The sequence below is a fragment of the Nomascus leucogenys genome, chromosome 9 (assembly GCF_006542625.1).
Source record: "Nomascus leucogenys isolate Asia chromosome 9, Asia_NLE_v1, whole genome shotgun sequence".
NCBI lineage: Eukaryota > Metazoa > Chordata > Mammalia > Primates > Hylobatidae > Nomascus > Nomascus leucogenys.
This window is the reverse complement of record NC_044389.1, coordinates 82287763-82312594: the sequence shown is the minus strand read 5'-3', so window position 1 is coordinate 82312594 and position 24832 is coordinate 82287763. Positions and strand designations below refer to the sequence as shown.

The following is a 24832-nucleotide window of genomic DNA, read 5'->3' as shown; positions in this document are numbered from 1 at the left end:
TTGTATTTTTTGTAGAGGCAAGGTTTTGCCATGTTGCCCAGGCAGGTCTGGAACTCCTGGGCTCAAGTGATCAGCCCACCTCGGCCTCCCAAAATGCTGGGATTACAGGTGTGAGCTACCGTGCCCAGCTGATGTGTGTTCTTAGTGTAACATATCAGGAGACATATGATGTTGATTTGGTCCTTACTGGTGAGGTTACTTTGATCACTTAGTTAAGTTAGTGATTGCTGTTTTTCCCCACTATGATGTTATTCTTTGAGATGGAGTCTCCCTCTGTCACCCAGGCTGGAGTGTATGGGACGATCTCGGCTCACTGCGAGCTCCACCTCCCGGGTTCACGCCATTCTCCTGCCTCAGCCTCTCTAGTAGCTGGGACTACATGCGCCCGCCACCACACCTGGCTAACTTTTTGTATTTTTTAGTAGAGACAGGGTTTCACTGTGTTAGCCAGGATGGTCTCTATCTCTTGACCTCCTGATCCGCCCGCCTTTGCCTCCCAAAGTTCTGGGATTACAGGCGTGAGCCACCGCGCCTGGCGATGTTATTCTTTTCTTCTTTGTAATGAATACATGTTTTGTAGGGAAATACTTTGAAACTGTGTATGTGTCCTGTTACTCAACAAACTTTCACTATCTCTTTGTAGCATCCATTGGTTATTCTTTACTGAAAAAATTTCTGATGCTTGCCAAATGTGGTTTTCTAATTCCATAATTCCTTCTACGTTTATTAGTTAGCATTCAGCCTCAATTGTCTGTTACAGATTCATGGTTTCCGATTTAATCTGTCATTATCATCATTTAATTTTGTGTTCAGATTTAGTTAGTGGGAGCCCCTTCAGGCTGGCTCCTGTGTCTTTTGGACATGTTCTCATTGTTCTTTGAATTTTTAAGTTTCCTAACACAAAAAAAATTCAGGCTCACATTTTACTTTCTCTGCCCTAGGAATCAGCTAGTTCTCCAAGAAGTCCTGACTCCTTTTACTGGACAATGGTATTTAGAAACTAGATATAGATACTACATGAACTCATAGCTTACCGAACTGTCATTGTTTCTAGTCCTATCAGTGGACAGAGCCAGGAAATAAATGTATGCGTGAATGCATGTATGTATATTTCTGTACATATGTGTGTTATATGTATTTGTGGTCTACACATATTTATAGTAATTTGGTCAATATTAATTTTAGTATCTGTGACACATGCACACACATATAGTATATTCACACACTTCCATTTTTAGTAAAATGCCACAGGGTTCATTCCAGCCATCTCCATTTCCATATTTGTGATTCTGTTCTCTGTTAGAGAATAAGAACAGAATGAGAAATGTGGCTCCCACTTATTTGCTCATTTTCCCTTTTATGTAATGAATTGCTTCATTATATAAAATCGAGCTTTTATGTAAAACTTTGTATGTATTTTAGTACATAAAAAGCCATTGGTCCAGGCCCTCTTGAGCTCAGCCATGTTTTTGGTTGTGACTGTCTCTATTTTTAAATTTATTTTATTTTTTGATACAGTCTGTGTCACCGAGGTTGGAGTGCAGTGGCAAAATCATGGCTTACTGCAACCTCTGCCTCTTGGGTTCAAGCGATTCTCCTGTCCAGCCTCCCGAGTAGCTGGGACTACAGGTGCGTGCCACCACACTTGGCTACTTTTTGTATTTTTAGTAGAGACGAGGTTTCACCATGTTGGCCAGGCTGGTCTCAAACTCTTGACCTCAAGTGATCCTTCCGCCTCAGCCTCCTAAAGTGCTGGGATTACAGGCGTGAGCCACCGCACCTGGCCATGACTGTCTCTTGAGTCCCAATAAGCTTCCTTGGTTCAGGGTTCAGGCATTGCCAGCCCCAGATGCCAAAAGGAAGAGAAGGGAAAGGAAGAAGCCTAATAATTTTTCTATTAGAAGAGGGAAAGACAGGGGAAGCCCACCATTTAGAAAATATTCAAACCGTATCTACAGTGTTAGAAGATACTGTCATTACATGCTGTACGCTCTCTCTTAACCGTCATTTAGTCTTAGTTGTATAAATAACTATACATTTAATGCTTACTACTACCAGTCCTTATGTCAGCATGTATGTAATTATTTTGGATTCCTAAAGCCTGTTTTATAGTGGATTCCCAGAAGGGCTTGTGGGAACTAAGCTCCATTAATTCTAGAATGTTGAAAACAGTTCATCTGTGGCCTTACTGCTTGAAGTTATTTTGGTGGATACAAAGTCTTTGCCGTACATTTTCTTTCCATTTGTATCTGTGTTACTCCATTGTTTTATGCAAGTACTACTGATGAACAAAGCCTGATGACAGTCTAATTTCCTCTCCTTTATAAATCATTTGCTCTTTTTGCCTAGATATTTAGTTAATTTTATTAGAATATGTCTTGGTGTTAGTTATTCTTGGTCAGTATTAGGTCTGTGATTTGCCCTTTCATTTAATAGTTTCAGATTTTTTGTTTTTATGTCAGAAAAGTTTATTTGTTCTATTTTTTTGTTTTTCTTCAGTACTCCTATTGTATGTATGGTGGATCTTTACTGTTAATATTTGCTGTTTTCTCTTGAAATTTTTTTGTCTTTTTGACTTTTAAAAAAAAATTTTAAAATTTCCTTCTGGTATATTTTCTTTCTCTTAAAGCATTATCTGTTGTATTTATGAGTCTTTGTTTCTCCTAGTTTAGTCTTTTTTTAATTGATTTTTTAAAATGTCATTTTTTATTGAGTTTTATCACATAAGTTTTCAACAGATAATTTCTTTTCTTTTCTTTTTTCTTTTTTTCTTTTTTTTTTTTTTTTTTGAGACAGAGTCTTGCTCTGTCACCCAGGCTGGAGTGCAGTGGCTCAATCTGAGCTCACTACAACCTCCACCTCTGGGTTCCAGCAATTCTCTGACCTCAGCCTCCCAAGTAGCTGGGATTACAGGCACCGGTCATCATGCACGGCTAATTTTTGTATTTTTGTAGAGACAGGATTTCACCATGTTGACCAGGGTAGTCTTGACCTCAGGTGATCTACCCGCCTGAGCCTCCCAAAGTGCTGGGATTACAGGTGTGATCCACTGCGTCTGGCCAGTAATTTCTGATGTTGTTGTAATTTTGATATATATTGTTCTTTTATATCACGCAATTTTCTAGTCTTTTCAGCTTATTTTGAAGTATTAAAGTGTTCACCTGTTTTGTTAGCAAGTGTTTGTGGTGTGTATTCATTGTCTTCAGAGGTTTAATACATACTCATCCTTTTTTTCTTATTTTGTATCAGATTTGACTTCTGTCATTTTGTTTTACTCATTTTTATGTGCTGGTAGACTTTCTAAATACGTAGAGATCATTCTGTTTTTGTGTAATGTTTAAAAATGTCACCTTGCTAAATAAGATCTTCTCATTCTTTTATCCTTCCCTACTTTTATCTGGAGTTTCTCTTTTCGTTTCTTTTCTGTTTTCCCTGTCCTCTTCAGTTTGGGTCCTGTTCCCAGCAGTTTCTTCTTGGCGTGGCTTTGTTCTGGAAGAGAGCTTTGATTGATTATTTTTGAGGGCATGTAGTGACTAGAGTCTTCCATGCCCTTCAAGCTTTATTGTGGACCCTTGCACTTGTGTACTATTGTAGTAGGCAAAACTCATTCCTTTTTACACACCTTTCCCAGTTTTGCCTGTTTTGCCAGTTTTACACAATTCCCAGTTGTGCTATATAAGAGGGTCCCTGTTGGTTATTTTTATTTTTATTTATTTTTTATGTTCTGTGGGCTGGCAAATGCCCCTTTATTATACTCCACTGCGCACACAGATCTTGTGGCAGTTGGTGGTTTTTCCCCACCTTATATTTTGGGATTTTGTGCATGAGGTTTTCTCTGATTTTATGAGGGAATTTGGAGAGATTTAAAATTTAAGCTGATGTCATAGCCTTTTTTCCAGAATTCCCACAAAAGTTTTTATGTCTAAATGTTGTGAACCACTACCTCCCTTAGACCATGCTGGTTTCCATTCATTGTGATTGCAGACTAAATACAGACTATAGTTTAAAAATTGGCCAGGTGTGTGGCTCACGCCTGTAATCCCGGCACTTTGGGAGACCAAGGCGGGGCGGATCACTTGAAGTCAGGAGTTTGAGACCAGCCTGGCCAATATGGTGAAACCCCATCTCTACTAAAAAAAAAATTAAAAAATTAGCTGGGTGTGGGGGCAGGTACCTGTAGTCCCAGTTACTCAGGAGGCTGAGACAGGAGAATCGCTTGAACCCAGGAGATGGAGGTTGCAGTGAACTGAGATTACACCACTGCACTCCAGCCTGGCTCAGTCTCAAAAAAAAAAAAAGAATATTTATGTTATATTTCTCATTAATAACTGATAGATTGGTACCTAGTTGAGTGTGTGTGTGTGTGTGTGTGTGTATATATAACATTATATATAAATATATGTATACATATATTTGTTTTATAAATATTTACATATAATTATATATATATAAATAGCTTTATTGAGACATAATTCACATACCATACAATTCACTCATTTCAATTATACCATTCAGTGTTTTTTTAGTATTTTAACAGAGTTGCACAACAATTATGGAAATCAATTTTAGAACATTTCCTTACTGCAAAAAGACACCTCATTACTCTTTAGCAGTCACTCCTCATTTATTCCCAGTTCCACCCTCCCCTGCACCCCCAGCTTTGGCAATGATTCATTTACTTTCTGACCCTGTAGATTTGCCTGTTCTGTACATTTCATATAAATGGAACCATATAGTATACCATCTTTTATGACTGGAGTCTTTCACTTAGCATAATGTTTTCAAGGTCCATTCATGTTGTAGCACATATCAGTACTCTGTTTCTTTTTATTTTTGAAAATATTTCATTGTCTGGATATATCATTATCCATCAGTTGATAGACATTTGGTTGTTTGTATCTTTTTGCCATTGTGTATAATGTTGCAATGAACATTTGTGTATCAGTTTTTGTATACCATGTTTTCATTTCTCTTGGATATGTACTTAGGAATGGGATTGTTGAGTCAAATGGTAACTATGTTTACTTTTTTAAAGAATTACTAGATGATTTTTCAAAGCAGCAGCATCATTTTACATTCTCACTAGAAACTTATTAGGGTAACAATTTCTCCCCATCCTTCTCAACATTTGCTACTGTTCATCTTTTGGATGTGGGTGTGAAGTGATACATCTCTTTGTGGTTTTGATTTCTATTTCCCTAATAGCTAATGATGTTGAGCAACTTTTTTTGTGCTTATTGACCATGTGTTTGTTTATTTTGGAGAAATTGTCTATTCAGATCCTTCACCTGTTTTTTTAACTTGTGTTTTTGATCTTTTTATTATTGAACTGTAAGAATTCTTTATATATTCTGGATACATTTTTTTTGAAAATCAGGTATGTTATTTGTAAACATTTTTTTCCATTCTGTTGATGATAGCCTTTGAAGTACAAAAGTTTTAAATTTTGATAAAGCCCATTTTCTGTTTTCCTTTTACCACGTTTACTTTTGTTTCTGTAGTTAAGAATATTTTGCCTAAATCAACATCATGAAGATTTACTTCTGTATTTTCTTCTAAGAGTTTTGAAGCTTTAACTCTTACACTTAGGTTCATGATCCATTCCGAGTTAATTTTTGTGTCCAGTGTGATGGAGTCCAAATTTATTCTTTTGCATATGGATAGCTAGTTGTTGACCCACAAGTTCTGATATGTAGTATTTTAATTTCTATTCAGTTCTAAGTATTTTGTAATTTCTATTGTAATTATTTCTTTGATACACAAGCTGTCTGGATTTGTTTTGTTTTGTTTTTTCTTTTCCAGCCCATTTGTGATTTTTTTAGTTACATTTTTTTGTAATTGATTTCTCATATAACTGTATTGTGCTAATAGATCGTGGTATATATATATATGGCAATAATTCTCTGAGATTTGAAAAGGACCACTCTATGGTCTAGCGGTAATGTGGGCCTGTGAGAAAGGGATATTCACTAGTTGGGTATAATGTTATATCTCTTAGATAAAGCTTATAAATTTGATGTCTAAGTCATCTGTATCCTCAATGATTTCTTAAAATTCGCCTTATGTCAGTTACTGATTGAAATGTGTTAAAATCCACAATGATGATGGATTTCCCTTTTTTCCATTAGTTTTGTTAAAATTTTTTATGTTTAGTTTTAACTTTTATTATGGAAAGTTTCAAGCACACACAAAAGGAGAAAAAAATAGTATAATCACTCCCTATCACTCACCTGTCTTGAACCATTATGAATATATATGGCCAACCTTATTTCATTCACATTCTTTCTACCCCTACTTTTATGCTTCTCCTCCCTAGATTATTAAAAAGCAAATCCTTGATGAGACTTATTTTTTACACTCATTGTTCACATTTACTCTCATATTTACCACACTATTTGCTTACCATTCCTTTTTGCATCTCAGCCTATCTGTAAATGTTTTCCTTTTGCCTGAAATGTATATATTACAGTATCTTCTAGTGAAAATCTTTTAGTGATAAATTTTCTATTTGTTGGAAAATGTTTTTATCTTGTGCACTTTCTGGGAAATTAGTGCATAACTCAAGTTAGCAGTTTATTTTTTCTGAGCATTTGGATGATAATATTGCAGTGTCTTGGCTTCCATTGTTGCTGTTGAGAATTAAACAGGAAGTCTAAATTTCTGTTACTTTGTGGATGATCTCACTGGCTACTTTAAAGACTTACCTCCTTTTCTTTGGTAATCTGCAGTGTCACGTGATATGACAAATAAAATTATGTCATAAATAATTGAATGATTATAATCTCAAGTTACTAGCTTTAACTTAACATTCTACTTCTAGATGGTTATTAGTGTTCTGTAAACAGTTAAGTACATAGGGGAATGCGTGCTAATTAAAAAGATAGATCCTATGGTGAATCTTTTTGGAGAACACACTTCATAATTTGTCTGCTTTAAAACTTTCTTCTCAGGATCTTGTGTATGTACCTTGATGTAAACAGGCACAGTATACTTATCTTTCTACAGCACTATTGGAAATAATTATGAAAAATGGAAGCACGGCTGGAAATAGCCCTCATTGCCGAAAACCATCAGGTAGTGGTGATCAAAGCAAGCCTAATTGCACAAAGGACAGCACATCTGGTAGTGGTGAAGGTGGAAAAGGCTATACCAAAGACCAAGTAGATGGAGTTCTCAGGTAGGAATAAATATGGTTTACATCTCAATCATAATTGTTATTAATGTACTTTTTGATGTTATAACACCTGAAAAAAGCGAAATATAACATTAGAAGAATAGACATCAAGGAATTGAACTCTGGGTGTGTCTTATGCTTCATATTCGTTATAAAACTGGTCTGTAAAGTACCAACTCTACCGAATATTCTATTTTTTAAAGTAACCTCAAGTTACAAAGCTTTTTCCAAATAATTTCTTTAAGAAAAATTATTGCACCTTTTTCACACAATATGTTGTTTATGTAGCAATATTAAAAGAGGATGAAGAATTGTTTTATTTTACATAGATGAAAATGGGAGAATTTAATGAGAGGAATATTGAATGTAATAGCAACATTTTCAATTTCCGACTTATATTAGTGAAGGATTTTTTTCTATTTATATTCTTTTTTAAGGGCTATCTTTATAGATACGCAGACACTATAATGTCCTTTCGCAGAAATGTTAGAGTTGAAAAGCTGTAAACTGGGTTTTGGGTATCTGGCTTTTTTAATTTTATAAGTAAAAGGTTTTCTGGAAATGAAATGAAACTTTGAGTTTGAAACACTAAAGTCTGTTTTGTTTCCTGCTAAAGCTTAAGGAAGCTATATTGATGTTGTGCTGATATTACTTTGCTAGGGAAACTAAAGACTAAGGATTTTGAACAGAGATTAATTCAAGAATTCTCATGGAGAGTGAATCATAATATAGTGAACTAACTCAAGTGAAGAGTAGTTGAAATTAGTTAGGTTGTCTTTTTCATTTGTCCTTTCTTGTCTGTTTCTCTTTTAATTTTACTTCTTTTTTCACGTTCTTACCCCATTCTCAACTTTTTATTTACCATAATTTGTGATTGAAGTGTATTTTGAGATACAGGTTTTATTTATTAAGGAAAGTGATTTGTTATCATACCTTAATTTTAAAATCAAATACCCATATGTTTATATTTTGCATTTGTCCTTATATATGTAAATGCTAAAGCTTGATTGTAACATTTTATTTGAGAGTGATTACAATGAGAAAAAAGGATTCTCTAACTGAGTGTGGTGGCTCACGCCTGTAATCCTAGCACTTTGGGAGGCCAAGGCGGGCAGATCACCTGAGGTCAGGAGTTCAAGACCAGCCTGGCCAACATGGCAAAACCTCATTTCTACTAAAAATAGAAAAAGTAGCCGGGCGTGGTGATAGGCATGTGTAATCCCAGCTACTCGGGAGGCTGAGGCTAAAGAATCACTTGAACCCAAGAGGCAGAGGTTGCAGTGAGCCAAGATCGCACCACTGCACTCCAGCCTGGGCGACAGAGCAAGACACCTTCTCAAACAAACAAACAAATGAACAACAAAGGATTCCTTAATCATAGTAAAGCCATGGTAGAGTATTTGATTAGTATGAATGGTAATGAAGCACTTTGAGAATATAAATAATGCTGCTAACCACTTTTATACTTATAGTACTGTGTCAGAGGTAGCTGAATAAGTGAAAGAAGTGAATAAGTGAGAGACTTACTTTTGAATTTATTTCGTAAAAAGCTTTTATTAGTAAGCAGTATGCTTGAAACACGTTCCTGGAAACCACATCCTAAAACAAATTGTATTTGCTTATAGGATTTAATTTATGTTGGGAGAACATATTCTCAATGAAGGATTCAAAGAAAATTAAATGTATTATATATATATTTTTAAGAATATAGAATCACCTATATATTTGAAAGTTTACCAAAAAACTGTGCTTGAAAGTTTTGAAAAAGAAGACTCTCCTAAATCTGGTGTTATTTTAAAAAGTCTGTTTCTTCATTTCCTCTACCCTAGCCTTGAAAGAAAAAGAAAAGTAGTCCAAGGTGTGGTAAAAATAAGGAAGGAAGAACATTAATGCCTCTTTGTACTGGTATTGATTATATATATATATATATATGTGGGGTGGGGTTGGTTTTGTGTGTATGTGGGTGGTTGTGTGTGTGGTTCTCCAAAGCCCAGAGGAACTGGCTGTAGGCAAGGAGACACCTTGATAATGGAAGAATGAAAGATGATGCTGAGTGTAGATACACTCTGTATGTGGCCAGAGTTGGACAGGTGGAGACATAAAAGGTGGAAGGAATTTTTCTGTTTTCTCTGTCAAATTGGAGATGAGGTTGTCTTCTGAGAGTTAGAAGAAAAGAGATGAGGTTGAAAGCTTAAGAGTGGTAAAAGTATGGAATATTTGCAGAGGAGAAAAGCAAAGGGAATGAAATATTGCTGATTTAGCTTTGAGGCCCAGCCACATTTGAGACCATGAATTCTTTAAGAGTGGAAGAAATAGCTTAGTAGTATACCTGTATTAGAGATTGGTCCTCTGGTCAATAATCTCATTATACCTTTTTAATTAAATGTATTTTTTTTTCTTTTGGGGACTAAATATGATTGGAACAGTCTCTAAGAGAATCCCCAAGTTTTCAAAATACTTCAGTCTGTACTTTATGTGAGTTTCTTAGCTGAATATAACTTTTATATTAGCCTTCATAAGTGTTGCTTTAGTGAGGGTACAGATCACCAGCAAACGCTTACATGATGTATGTTTTTGTTTTTTCTTTTACCTATACACAGGGGATTTTTCTGAAGAAAGCCATGTTATCTTGTTGGTTAGCACGATTATGCAAACAAGTTGCTCAGTGACAATTTGGCTCAATGGGGAGAAGTCTTGCAATAATACTGCATCCATTGCATAAGTAAGAGCTAGCTTACAGTAAGACTGAAGAGAAAGTGTGTAACTTTGTAAACTAATATTCTGTTAAACTTGGCGGTTTGCTTTTTTTGAGTTGAAGTATATTGAAAAATAATTGAGACAAAGTTGTCATGGATCTTATTTGAAATTTTTAGTATACCATTGAAAAACTTTAATATATCATTTAAAGAATTTACAAGATCAGTGTGAAATTATTAACTGGAGTATCATTGTATTTATCAATTAGAAACACTGTACAACTGTTAAGTCAATTTAATTATGGGGATTTGAATTTAAGATTTGATTTAAGCTTCAGTTCTTTCAGAAGAAATCATTTTGCTAAACTTATAAAATAAGTAATTCTTTTTCTCAGGAATAAATAAATGTTTCCTTAAACACTAGGTAAATTTGGAGTATATTTAAATAATTAGCTATATAGCGCACATGAAAAAAACAGAATCGAAAAATGACCTTCCTCTCCCACCAACTATGCTTCCATGCACATAAGAGAAGACAAAGTCTGGACCAGGCAGAGTTGTCCCATTGTTGAGCTCCACACAGATCCTTTTGGCCTTGTTGTACGTTATTTCCTTCCAAGATAGGTAATGGGCTACTCCTTTTTAATTTCTTTTAATTCTTCAGTGAGGCAGGGGAAGGTTTTCCTCTTTTAGAAAGCAGTAGATTGTAAAAAGTGTGACAAACACATGTAGCTGATGAAAAGGAGCATGATGAACAGCAATATGTATGAAAATAGATATATGAATGATAATTTCTCATTCAGATGTGAAAACTTGGGTGAATGGGTATATTTGGAGCATTACTTCAAATACTTAGTCTTCAGGCTGTCCATTGGTGATGATGACTGTAACTTCTGGCTTCTCAAGAATTTCTTCTCTAATATATAATGAAAAATTTAGTGTGGAGAAGATATGGTGGAGCTGAATACAGCTAAGAGTTAGTGAAATAACTGTTTTTCCTGTCTGGCACCCCCCCTTTTTTTTTGTCTGTGGCAATTCTTAGCTTTATGACCCTATCTAGAGCACTGCAAATTTTCACTTACTTTGTCTACACTATCCAGCTGCCTTTTTAAGTTGACCAGGCTTTTGTGCTCAGTAATTATAAACAAGACAATTTAGAGGCTTAATCTGGAACATAATTAAACATCCTACACACTCAAACCAAGTAGTAAGGCTTTAGGATTGTTCAGTGTTTAATTTACCTTTTATTTTTTGCATTCAGGTAGTGTCTGCCATATTCGTACCTCTACACTTTGTCTCATAGTCTGTTTCACTTCTGTTAACTGCTTCTCTTCTATTCCAAATGATTTTTAGTACCAACTACATTTTCATGACAGCATTCATCACATTTGATCTGAATATGACTTTTTAGATCCTCATCATTTCTGCTCTCAAATTGAAAGTCATCTGTCCATCCATCCAACATATATGGTGAACAAAACATAATCCCTGCCTTCAAAGAATCTGTGATCTAGAAGTGTTGTCAGACAAGTAAAGAGGCAATTGTGGTAATTACACTGTGGTAATTGTTGGGATAAGGCTAAGTTCAGAGGATGTGGGGAGGATATAAGAGGGGCAGCAAACCTAGTCCTGAGGAATTTGGATTCTTAGGAAAAGGAAGAGCTAAGCCAGGGTCTGGAGAAGTTGTAGAAACTAGCTAACCAAGAAGAGAGGCAGAGAAGGTGTGTTCAGCACCAAAAACAATTGCAAAGATCTAGGAGGTAAGAGAGTCAGCTTCAATACTGATTGTAAGAAAGAAATAGGAAGATGATAGGTCACTTTGAAATCTGAAGGGTATCCTTTTTTCTGTATTCCAGTTCTGAGACAGCAAGATTTTCAAGTCAGATGAACAGATTTGAATTCTTAACTTGTGAGGCCTTCCTTTATTACTTATTTGAAATAGGAGGCCTGCCCTTCCTTTCTCTGTTTCTATTAGCTTCTTTATTTTTCTCCAGATATTTATCACCATATAATATACATTATATTTTACTTATATATTTGTTTATTGCTTGTTCTTCTCCCAGTTGTAAATTTAATGTGATTTTGACTGTTTTATTCACCACTGTAGCATCTGAAATTGTGCCTAACACAAAGTAAATGCTTAGTAAATTTTTGTTGAAGAAATAAGTCCTCATTCTCATTTGTTACTTGGTTATGTGAATTTAGGCAATTTACTTAACCATTCAAAGACTGGTTTCCTCATTGGTTAAATAGGAATAATATCTACCAAATGAGGAGTAAATGAGATAATTTGTGTAAAATAATCAGTATAATAAAATTCTACAATTTTTATGTGAAATCTTTGTGACCAAATGCAATTTGGAATTCAGAATTCTTCATATTTTAGAAAGGTACTAATATAGTCGGCTCTCCACATCTATGGGTGCTGCATCTGTGGATTCAACCAACTGTGAATTGAAAGTATTTGGTGAAAAATAACAATACAACAATAAAAAATAATACACATTAAACAACTAATATAGTGTAACAACCATTTATGTAGCATTTACATTGTCTTAGGTACTATTTATAACCTAGAGATGATTTAAAGTACATAGGAAGATGTGTAAAAGTTATATGTAAATACTGTACCATTTTATATCAGGGATTTGAGCATCTGTAGATTTTGGTATTCAAGGAGGGAGGATCCTGGAACTAATCCCCTGTGGATACCAAGGGATGACAGTGTATTATGTATTATACATCTTAGAGTCTAGGGCAGTAGTCCATAACAAATAGTAACATTTCTACAGCAAAACATACAGGTATTCACACTTAAATGGGATAAATGAAGATTCTGTAGTAGCTTCACATCTTTTCAGGTCAGATTTTTGCCTAGAGGCAAAATCTAGAGTCCAATTCAGTTTTTTATGCAGTCAAATTAGTTATAGAATAACTTTGATTTTTCAGAGCTTTATGGATATTAGAACATTGATATGGGATGGTGGACCTGTACCTAACACACAGTAGGTGTTTTATAAATGCCCCTCATTTCCTTTTTTTCTATCACATAGTTTCAAAACATTTCTAGGAGAATGAGTCTCTACACAGGTGGGATCATTCTCTTTTTTTGTTTACAGATACATGTCAAATGCCTAGAACACTGTCTGGGCATAGTTGGTATTCAATAAATATTATTGACTAAATAAAGGAAATGTCATGTTTTTGGAATAAAATTGATGTATGTTAATGTTTTTTAAGTATCTAAAGTAGAAAAATCCAATTTTAATTTCTGTAAATTTGTATAATTTTATATTACTTTCCCTTTTTACCCCCAAGTTCATATAACAAATGATAGATGCCTTCATTATATAAAGAAAGCTAAGGCTCATTTCCTTCAAAAATATTTACTGAGACCCTATTGTGTGCCAAGCACTGTGATAACTAATAGGTTTAATAGTAAAAAAAAAAAAAAAAAAGATCAATCTTGTCTCTTTTCTCTGAAAACTTTGAGTCAGTCTTTGCAGTTCTTTTGCTGCCAGTGTCCACTTATACCCTAGATCATTTTGCCTGTCACTACCTCTGTCATCAAGCCACCCGCACATGGAACACATCTAAAGTTGCAAAGTACTCTCTAAAAATTTTGAAAATGTACTGTGGCTTTTGTGAAAGTAAATTACTAGGTTGTGGAAGAAGGTTGGCATCTGCATGTACTTAATGTTCTCTGTTCCATTCAGAGTATTTCTTTTCTAATTCTAATATACTTTAAAGATTTCAGGATTAAATCTGTTAAATCTTTAAGGTACAAACTGTATGTATCCTTAGAAATGTGCTTATCACAATGAAAATCAGGGATAACATTTTTTGAGTCCCATGTTATATTTTATCATGAGATGTTATCTTTTTCAGAGAGTGACACAGATAAATTATCTTTGGCATAATGGGGATGGCTGGGTGCAGTGGTTTATGCCTGTAATCCCAGCACTTTGGAAGGCTGAGATGGAAGGATCATTTGAGGCCAGAAGTTCAAGACTAGCCTCAGCCCCAACATAGCAAGACCCCATCTATATCAAAAATAAATAAATAAATAACTGGGCTAACTTAATTTGACATTTAAACCATAGAATACTGCAGTTGTTTTGCATGTACTAAACTGTTGCTTTGATAGTTGGTTAGATCTACATTATGCAAGAACAAAATTTTTGGAATGTAATGCATGTTCATTCTTAGCTGTGACATACTTTTGAGGAGTTTGGAATTTCTTTATCCACTTACAAGTACTAAAAAATTATTCTTATTGTCTCATTTTAGTTACAATATATGCTCTGACTTTCATCCACAATTATTATGGGCTTTGCTTTACTTCTCTGTAGTTGTGATACATTACACTAAGGACATTTTCATGGTTTACTCTTCTTAGACTCGGGAAGAGGTTGGAGGAATGGTCTGTGGTCGAAAAAGAGAATGAAGCAGACTAATCCTTAAAGGGATAAGCCATCATTAGATTTTGAGAAAGAGTCCACAGATAGTTCTTTATAGTATTCTAATAAATTAAAAATTAGAGATATTACATGACCATCTTCCTTGAAATTTACATTATAACACACTCTCTTGTTCACAGCATAAACAAATGTAAAAATTACTATGAAGTACTTGGAGTTACGAAAGATGCTGGTGATGAAGATTTGAAAAAAGCTTATAGAAAGCTTGCTTTGAAGTTTCATCCAGACAAAAACCATGCACCTGGAGCAACAGATGCTTTTAAAAGTAAAGTAAACCTTTTAAAGCAATTTTACTAAGCTGTCTTTAGAATTCACTTTACAGTGTTTCAGAATATTAAATTCTGCTTTTGGACTGATGCATTTAGAGACCAGCGTAAGCAAGAGTCTGGAAAATCCTTTAAAACTTCAGTATTAACTAGTTATACCCGAAGTCAAACAAATGCAGTTTGGCTTCACAAAAGCAACATTCCAGTTCTGATACAGTCTCAAGTAACTTTTCTAGGCACGTATGCATGCTTTCTTGTTTACCAGGAACAAGTAGGGTGATGATTATGCATGAGCTTCTAGCGTATTGTCATCTGGTTCTAAATGAACTAAAAGCAAAATATAGTTTTTGTGAGTTTTTAAGGTACAAGAGACTGTCTGGAATTTGGATATTTAAGAAATATCTCCTCAGTGTTCTTTTATTTCTATTAAACTTTGCTCAGTTTTTTCATTTTATATATGTAGTTTTAGCTAATGTGATTTTTTTCTTTTTAAAAATTAATCTTTCCTCTTGCCTACTATTTATTTTTTATTTTCCATCCCAATATTCTTTAAATTTTTTTCCAATTTAATAAATGTCAGAGAAGTGATTTTGTAGTTTTATATTTTGTTAAATACAATTTATTTGTAATAATTTCTAATTCATAATTAAATGCTTAAATTTGTGATTGTTCATTCTTGTGAATTTGTCATTCATAAAGCCAGTGTAAAATGTTTACAGTACAATGGTGGGGTCTTAGAATAACTGGAAGTAGATACTCATTTTAAACATCTTCCAAAAAGATAGGAGAATCAATTGGTCCTTCATGAAAACATTGTTAAGATTGTTTCCAAAACAGTTTTATTTCTTGAAGGAAGTTGCCAAGGAAAATACATTTGGGAATTAATAATATATTCCAATAAAAGCCACTGCCAAAGTGGTGCTGGTGAAAGTAAAATACCACTGTGACAGCGAGAGCTGTCTCAGTTTGTTTCCTTAAAGTAAAAGTGGCATGTTGAAAGTACAGGAAAAGCTTTACTCGAAAACACTAACTTGCAAATTACATTTCCTTCAGTTTATTACCTGAAGAATGTGTCCAGAAAATAGTGCCATTATTTTATTTCCTCCAAATACACACCTTTATTAAACAAAAATAAGACTTTCATTTTTAAAAATAACATAGATAATAGCACTTAGGTTAATTTATAAATCAATAATACAGAAAGTTGGGAAATTTCTGATGGAATTGTCAAATAGAATAAATATTTGTTTAATTTGTTTTATAGCTTGAGCCTAATGTATGCAGTCACAGAGTTACCAGAAAAAGTAACTGAAATCTTTAAATAGCTAACTTATTATCATATATTCCCCCAAAAGCTAAAAGTGAGTTTAGATTTATGAGTTCCACAAATTTAATGTAAAATTTTTTGAATTTTAAAAATGTTTAAAATATTTTGGCAGTGGGTTATTTGTATGTTTGTGATCTGCTAAGTGATTTCAATGTTAATTCTTTATTAACGCTAAGAACATTAAACTATTTCTTCCACTTCTGTATTGAAGTCATGTTAGCATCTTGGAATAACAATGTATGTAACATATTTCTACAGCCTGTGTTGCGTTTTGAATAGGTTAGCAACACTTTCGTGTGGTACATTTCAGAGTTTAGTGCTCTACTTTGCAAAACTAGAAACTTAATACTTACCAACATGCTGGGAAGTGATTTATATCTGAGGAGAGGATACATTGTTCAATACACAAAGAGATTACCCGTAAATCAGAATGCCAGTTTATTAGTCCCAAAGAGGAATCAGAATAGGGAATTGGCTGATGAGCCCATTTTTCACTGATGGAAACTGCATAGAAAACTCAAGTTGTAATCCACACACGCTTGGCGAGTAACAGTAGTTAATGGGATGGTAACAGAGAAGGTTAACTAGATAGCTTAGACTTTCATTTATGCTGGATAGTAAGAAAGGCTTCCGTCATGATGTCAGTGGAGATCATGTGGACTTTCACCTCCACCTGGCAGTAAAAGGGTGCTCATTCTCCCTGCTGGGGTAGTATCAGAGGTAGCCTAATGTACAGTCAGGACTTCAGTCACCACCCAGAGGTAACAAAGTCATTTCTTTATGGTATCAGGGAAGTTAAATGGAGAACAGTAATGAAGTATCTCTTCTCCTCCTAGCCAGGGAGATGTGAGTGGAGGCCTGATGTTCCCATAAGGGAACTTACATATCTATCCAGTGGGACCCCTCCCCTTGAGTGTCTTCAGAGGCCAAGGGGAAAACCCTGGACTTCCACTCCCACTTAGGAACAATGAGATGGTATTCCCCCTTCTCTTCTGAACTGGAGTCAGAGGAATACAATAAAAACAAAATATGTAAATAAGATCCAGACTGTCATAAGATAATACCCAAATTACGAAGTTTCAGTTGAAAATTACTTGTCAGTCTAAGAACCAGGAATATCTCACACTCTATAAATGTTTATGATCATATAGATGTTTCAATGAGTCATCATATAAATGTTTGAAATGACGCCTTACCTATAGGGGGAAAAGCAATTTAAATGGCAGCACATTTCACATCAGAAACCACAGAGGCCAGAAAGAAGTGGCACATTTTTCAAGTGCTGAAGGAAAAGGAACTGTCAACCTAGAATCCTATACTCAGCAAAAATATCTTTCAGGAATGAAGGGGAAATCAAGACATTTTTCAGATGAAGGAAAAATGGGAAAATTTGTCATGAGCAAATACAACCTAAGAGAATAGCTAAAGGAAGTTCTTTAAACAAAAGGACACAATAAAGGAAAGAACCTTGAAATATCAAGAGGAGAGAAAGAACATGGTACTCTGGTATTATTTGTGGTGCCCCAAAGTTCGTATGTTGAAACCTAGTCACAAATGTGATGGTATTACGAGGTGAGACCTTTGGGAGGTCAGATTCCACCTTGTGAAGACACAGCTAGAAGGAACCATTTGTGAACCAGAAAGCAGGCCCTCACCAGACACTGAGTCTGCCGGTGTTTTGATCTAAGCCTCTGTAGCTGTGAGAAATAGATTTGGTTATAAACTATGCAGTTTATGATATTTTGGTATAGCAGTCTGAATGGACTAAGACACATGGTAAGCAAAAATATGGTTAAATACAATATACTTTTGCTTCTCGAGTTTCCAAATTATGTTTGATATTTGAAGCAAAAATTATAACATTGTCTGATAAGGTTTTAGATGTATGTAAAGAAAATATATAAGGCAATTTTTTGTTTGTTTGTTTGTTTGAGATGTAGTCTCTGTTGCCCAGGCTGGAGTGCAGTGGCACAATCTTTGCTTACTGCAACCACCGCCTCACGGGTTCAAGTGATTTTCCTGCCTCAGTCTCCCAAGTAGCTGGGATTACAGGCACGCGCCACCACACCCAGCTAATTTTTTTGTATTTTTAGTAGAGATGGGGTTTCACCATGTTGGCCAGGATGGTCTCTATCTCTCGATTGCATGATCCACCCGCCTCAGCCTCCCAAAGTGCTGGGATTACAGGCTTGAGCAACCGCACCGGGCTGGCAATTATGTTTTAAATGGAGGAAGATAAAGGGAAGTAAAGGGAGGTAAGGATTCTGTACTTAATTCAAACTAACAAAATGATGACACCAGAGGGTTATAAATTATGTATATATAATACATATAAATTATGTATATATAATGTATATATAATACCTAGAGCAACCACTAAAAAGTTATACAAAGATACATACTCAGAACACACTGTAGATAAGTCAAAATGGAATTCTAAAAAATGTTCAAGTAACTAACTCACAGGATGTCAGGAAAAAGAAAACAGGAATGAAAGAACAGAAAATAAAAAATAAAATGGCAGGCTTAAACCTTAACTTATCAGTAATTACATTACATGTAAGTGACCTGTCTATGCCAATTAAAAGTCTTTTGGCATAATGCATTTTAAAAGCATGTTTTCACTAGGTGAAGTGACTCACGCCTATATATTCCTAGCACTTTGGGAGGTGAAGGTGGGAGGATCACTTGAGCCCATGAGTTCAAGATCAACCTAGCCAACAGTGAGACCCCCATCTCTACAAAATTTAAAAAATTAGCTGGACGTGGTAGCACGTGTCTGTTATCCCAGCTACTTGGGAGGCTGAGTTGGGAGAATCACTTGAGCCTGCGGGGTTTGAGGCTGCAGTGACCTGTGATTGTGCCACTGCACTCCAGCTGGGGTAACAGAGCGAGACCTTGTTTCAAAAACAAAACGTGGTTTTGCTGTATGTTGTCTACAAGAAAATTATTTGATAACACTATATCCAGAATAAAAATAAGATTGAAAAAATATATCATGTAAATATTAATCAAAAGAAAACAGGAGTTGCTATATTAATATTAGAGCGAGTAGGCTTTAGAGTAAAAAAATTACCAGAGAAGTACATTATGAACATATACATGATAAAAGGGTCAGTCCTTTAAGACATAAATGTATATGCACCAAAAGACAGCTGCAAAATATGTAAAGCAAAAACTAAGAGAACTGGAGGAAGAAATAGACAAAGTCACAATTATAGTTGGAGACTCTGATACCTCTCTCTCAATAATTGATAGAACAGGCCAGGTGCAGTGGCTCAGGCTTGTAATCCCAGCACTTTGGGAGGCCAAGGTGGGCGGATCACGAGGTCAGGAGATCGAGACCACGGTGAAACCCCGTCTCTACTAAAAATACAAAAAAATTAGCCGGGCGTGGTGGCGGGCGCCTGTAGTCCCAGCTACTCGGAGAGGCTGAGGCAGGAGAATGGCGTGAACCCGGGAGGCGGAGCTTGCAGTGAGCCGGAGCTTGCAGTGAGCCGGAGCTTGCAGTGAGCCGAGATTGCGCCACTGCACTCCAGCCTGGGCGACAGAGCGAGACTCCGTCTCAAAAAATAAAATAAAATAAATAATTGATAGAACAATTAGACAGAAAATCAACAAGAATATAGAAGAACTAAACACCACCATCACTCAACAAAATTTAATCAACATTTATACAACATGCCGCTCAACAACAGCAGACTACAAATTCTTTTCAAGTGCCCACAGAACACACAGCAAGATAGACCATATCCTGAGTCATAAGATAAACCTCTACTAATTTAAAATATTGAAATCATACAAGTATGTTCACTAACCACAGTGGAATCAAAGTGGAAATCAGTTACACAAAGGTAATAGGAAAGCATCCAGTCCTTGGAAACTGAACAACATATTTCTAAGTATCCATGGGTCAAACAGGAAATATCAAAACAAATTTGAAAAAATATATTGATCTAACTTGGCCAGGCATGGTGGCTCACGCCTGTAATCCCAGCACTTTCGGAGGCCAAGGTGGGTGGATCACAGGGTCAGGAATTCGAGACCATCCTGGCTAACACGGTGAAACCCCGTCTCTACTAAAAATACAAAAAATTAGCCGAGCGTGGTGGAGGGCGCCTGGGGTCCCAGCTACTCAGGAGGCTGAGGCAGGAGAATGGCGTGAACCTGGGAAGCAGAGCTCGCAGTGAACTAACTAAAGATGAAAATACAACAATCAAAATTTGAGAAGACCAGCTAAAGGAATGCTGAGAGGAAACTTGTAACATGAAATGCATATGTTAGAAAAGAAGAACAGCCTCAAATCAGTTATCTATGCTTCTACCTTACAAATCTAGAAAAAGAATAGCAAAATAAACTCAAAGCAAGCAAAACAAAGGAAATTATAAGAGTAGAAATCAGTATAATTGAAAAGAGTAACACTAGTGAATATCAATGAAACAGAGCTGGTTCTCTGAAAAAAATCAATAAAATTGAAAGACTGATCAAAAAATGAGAGAAGACAGAAATGACCATTGTCAGAAATGGTGTCAGAGACAAGGATATCACTGCAGACATCAAAAGGATAATAAGAGAATACTATGAACAATTCCATATACATAAGTTTACAAGTTAGATGAGATGGGCCAGTTAGTTGAAAAATACAGATCATCACAACTCAGTCTGACATAGATAATGTGAATAGCCCTATAGAAACTGCTGTGGTTTGGGTATATTGAAATTTTTTTATTTTTATTTTTTATTTTATATATATATATATTTTTATTATACTTTAAGTTCTAGGGTACATGTGCACAATGTGCAGGTTCGTTACATATGTATACATGTGCCATGTTGGTGTGCTGCATCCATTAACTCGTCATTTACATTAGGTATATCTCCTAATGCTATCCCTCCCCCCTTCCCCCACCCCACAACAGGCCCCGGTGTGTGATGTTCCCCTTCCTGCGTCCAAGTGTTCTCATTGTTCAATTCCCACCTATGAGTGAGAACATGTGGTGTTTGGTTTTTTGTCTTTGCGATAGTTTGCTGAGAATGATGGTTTCTAGCCTCATCCATGTCCCTAGAAAGGACATGAACTCATCCTTTTTTATGGCTGCATAGTATTCCATGGTGTATATGTGCCACATTTTCTTAATGCAGTCTATCATTGTTGGACATTTGTGTTGGTTTGGTATATTGAAATTTGATCCCCAATGTGGCAGTATTGGGAGGTGTAGCCTAGTGGGAAGTGTTTGTGTTACGGGGGCAGATCCTTCATGAATGCCTTGGTGCTGTTCTCACAGTAGTAAGTTCTTGCTCTCTTGAGGCTAGATTAGTGCTTGCAGGAATTGATTATTTCCTGAGTGAGTGGGTTGTTATAAAGCCAGGACACCCCTCAGGTTTTCCCCTCTTTGCACCTGTCTGCTTCCCCTTTGATTTTCTCCACCACGTTATGCAGCACAAAAGCCCTCACCAGAAGCCAAGGCCATGCCCACAAACTTCTCAGCCTATAGAGCCGTAAGCTAGTCTCAGGTATTCTTCTATAGCAACACAAAATGGACTAAGACAGAACTGTTCAGTGAATTAAAGTTGTAATTATGAAATTCCCAAAAAAAGAAATATCCAGGCTCAGATGCTCTTATCGAAGAAGTCTACCAAACTTTTTAAGGAAGAATTAAAACTAATTCTACATAATCTCTTCCAGAAAATAGAAGAGGAAGAGACATTTTCCAGTTAATGTTAAGAAATGTTTTACCTTGTTTATATCAAAACCAAAGACATTACAAAAAAAAACAAAAAAACCACAGACCCGTATACTTTGTGGGATAAACCCAAATGTCCTTAACAAAATATCAGAATTTTGCAGTATATAAAAAGAATTATATACCCCAAACAATAGAAGTTTATTTCAAGGTAGCAAAGTCAATTCATTATTTGAAGATCAATAAGTGTAATCCACCACAGTAATTAAAGAAAAAAATCCCACGATTATATTAATCAGTGGAATAAAAGCATTTGATACATTTCACCACCCATTCATGATAAAAACTGTCGGAAAAATAGCAATAGAAGGGAACTGCCTCAACTTGATAAAGAGCAACTACAGAACTCATATACGCTAACATTAAATGGTGAAAGACTGAATGCTTTTCCCCTATGATCAAGAATAAAGCAAGAATATCTCTTTACCACTCATATTCAACAAAATGCAGGAAGTAGTAACCACTGCTTTAAAGAGAGAAAAAGGAAATAAAAGGCATACAGGTTGGAAAAGAAGAGGTAAAACTGTTGTTATGTGCAAATGACATGATTATCTATGTAGAAATCCAAGGAATCTACAGAAAAAACTATAACTACAAAGTGAATCCCATAAGATTGCAGGACACAATATAAATATACAAAAAATTAATTGCATTTCTATTTACTAGCAATGAACATTTAGACACTAAAATTAATAATATATTAGCATTTACAGTCATACAAAAAATACTTAGGTGTAAATTTAATAAAACTTGTATCACATTTATATACTGAAAGCTATACAATATTGATTAAAGAAATCAGAAAATAGCTAAATAAATGGACTGAAATATCATGTTCATGGATGGGAAGACTCAACATAGTAAAGATGTCAAGTCGGCTGGGCGCGGTGGCTCACACCTGTAATCCCAGCACTTTGGGAGGCCAAGGCGGGCAGATCACCTGAGATCGGGAGTTTTAGACCAGCCTGACCAACATGGAGAAACCCTATCTCTACTAAAAGTACAACATTAGACAGGCGTGGTGGCACATGCCTGTAATCCCAGCTACTCAGGAGGCTGAGGTAGGAGAATCACTTGAACCTGGGAGGTGGAGGTTGCAATGAGCTGAGATCGCGCCATTGCACTCCAGCCAGGGCAACAAGAGCAAAACAACGTCTTAAAAAAAAAAAAAAATGTCAAGTCATCACAGATTGATATACAGATTTAACACAATTCCTGTCAAAATCCTAGCAGGATTTGTTTTGTAGATAGGAACAAGTTTTATTCTAAAATTCATATGAGGGGAGAAAGAACCTGAATATTTAAAAACATTTATTTTTATTAAAAGAATGTAGTTGGAGTAATCAATGTTCCAGATTTCAGGATTTACTGTATAGATAAACAGTAAACAAAACTGTGTGGTAATGGCAGAGAGATGTACACATAGATCAATAGAACAAGATAGGAAACCCAGAAATAGACTGATACTAATATAGCCAACTGGCTTTTGACAAAGATGCAAAAGCAGTTCGATGGAGGAAAGATAGCCTTTTCAACAGTTGGTTTTGAGGCAACTGGGCACCCATAGGCCAAAAAATTAACCCTGACGAAAAGTATCATTCCTTATACACAAAATGAACTCAAAATAGATCATGAATGTAAATATAAAACATAACACTTAATCAACAATAATGGGAGTAAATCTTTAGGATCTAGGGTGAGGCAATGATTTTTTAAGACTTAACCCCAAAAGCACAGTACATAAAAGGAAAAGTTGTTAACTTGGACTTTAAGATTTTTTAAGTTTGCTCTGCCCTATTATGAGGATGAAAAGAAGCTCCAGGATGGAAAAAAAGATTTGCCAGGCACGTATTTGACAAAGGACAGGTATCTTGAATATATTAAATATAAAGAACTCCAAACACTCAAAAGTAAAATAACAGACAGCCCAATTAGAATGGGCAAAAAAATGAAGAGACATTCCATTGAAGATGATATACAGAGGGCAAATAAGCACAGTGAAAGATTTTCACTGTCATTCATTAGTCATTAGAGAAATGCAAACTAAAACCAAAATGGGATATCACTACACATTTATCAGAATGGCTAGAGTGAAAAATAATGACAATACCAAATGCTGGTATGGATGCAGGGAATGGATCACTCATACATTGTTAATGGGATATATAATGACACAGCCGTTCTGTACAACAGCTGGGCAATTTCTCAAAAATCTGTGCAGCTACTATACAACCCAGCAATGCACTCCTGGGGATTTATTCCAGAGAAATGAAGATTTATGTTTACACATAATCCTGTACATGAATGTATATAGCAATTTTATTTGTAATAGCCAAAAACTAGAAAAAAAGTAGATGTTATTCAGTGGTAAATGGTTAAACAAACAGTGGTACATCCTTAACGATGGACTACTACTCACTAATAAAAAGAAATGAACTGTTGGCATATATGACAACCTGGATCTCCAGAGTATTATGATTTACAAAGCCAATCCCAAAAGGTTTCATTCCATTTATATATCATATAATATCTCATTTATATACTGTGTTATTTCATTAATATAATCTTGAAATGACAAAACTGTCAAAATGGAGAATAGATGAATGGTTGTCAGGGGTTGGGAAGGGAAGGAGGAGGAGTTGGATGTGGTTATGGAAGAGCAGCATGAGAGTGGTATTAGATTGGTTCTATATCCTGACTATATCGGTGTCAATATCCTGTTTGTGATATTGTAAGATAATTTTGCAAAATATTACTATTGGGAAAAATTAGGGAAAAGGTACAGTGGATCCGTGTATTAAAAGTTTAAAGAAAAGTAAATGAAGTGGAAGGTACCTTTTGGTGAAATAAGTGACAATGAGGTAGAAATGCATTTTGTAAAACTTTTGAATACCAAAATAAATTTTGGATATAATTATTTAGATAATAAAGAACTGCAAAAAAATCTTGATTATATGGGTATAGCACAAAGTAAATGAATAGAAATCTACTCTGGCCACAATATATAAATTGTCTTATGTGTACAATTATAGATTATGACAGTATTTCTCAAATACCATCTAAAATATCTTAATGTTTAGAAATTATTTTTTCTAAAAAAGGAAGCCTTAAAATATAATTGGGTTGCCTATATATTAATAGTTT

At 35.3% G+C, this 24832-nt stretch overlaps 1 protein-coding gene across 3 annotated transcripts in view; it reads left to right on the top strand.

Moving 5' to 3' along the window:
* DNAJB14 (DnaJ heat shock protein family (Hsp40) member B14) overlaps nt 1-24832 on the top strand; it is a 48465-nt gene that overhangs the window by 9160 nt on the left and 14473 nt on the right. Inside the window, exons 2-4 of one of the 3 annotated variants that reach the window (XM_012499398.2) lie at nt 7006-7177; nt 12820-12875; nt 13759-13935. In XM_012499398.2, coding sequence (XP_012354852.1) covers nt 7006-7177; nt 12820-12844 — 197 coding nt within the window. In that variant the 3' untranslated portion in view covers nt 12845-12875; nt 13759-13935. Of the gene's footprint in view, nt 1-7005; nt 7178-12819; nt 12876-13758; nt 13936-14470; nt 14617-24832 lie in introns of those variants that run through there. The other 2 variants (XM_003257494.3, XM_012499397.2) reach the window with 2 other exon arrangements.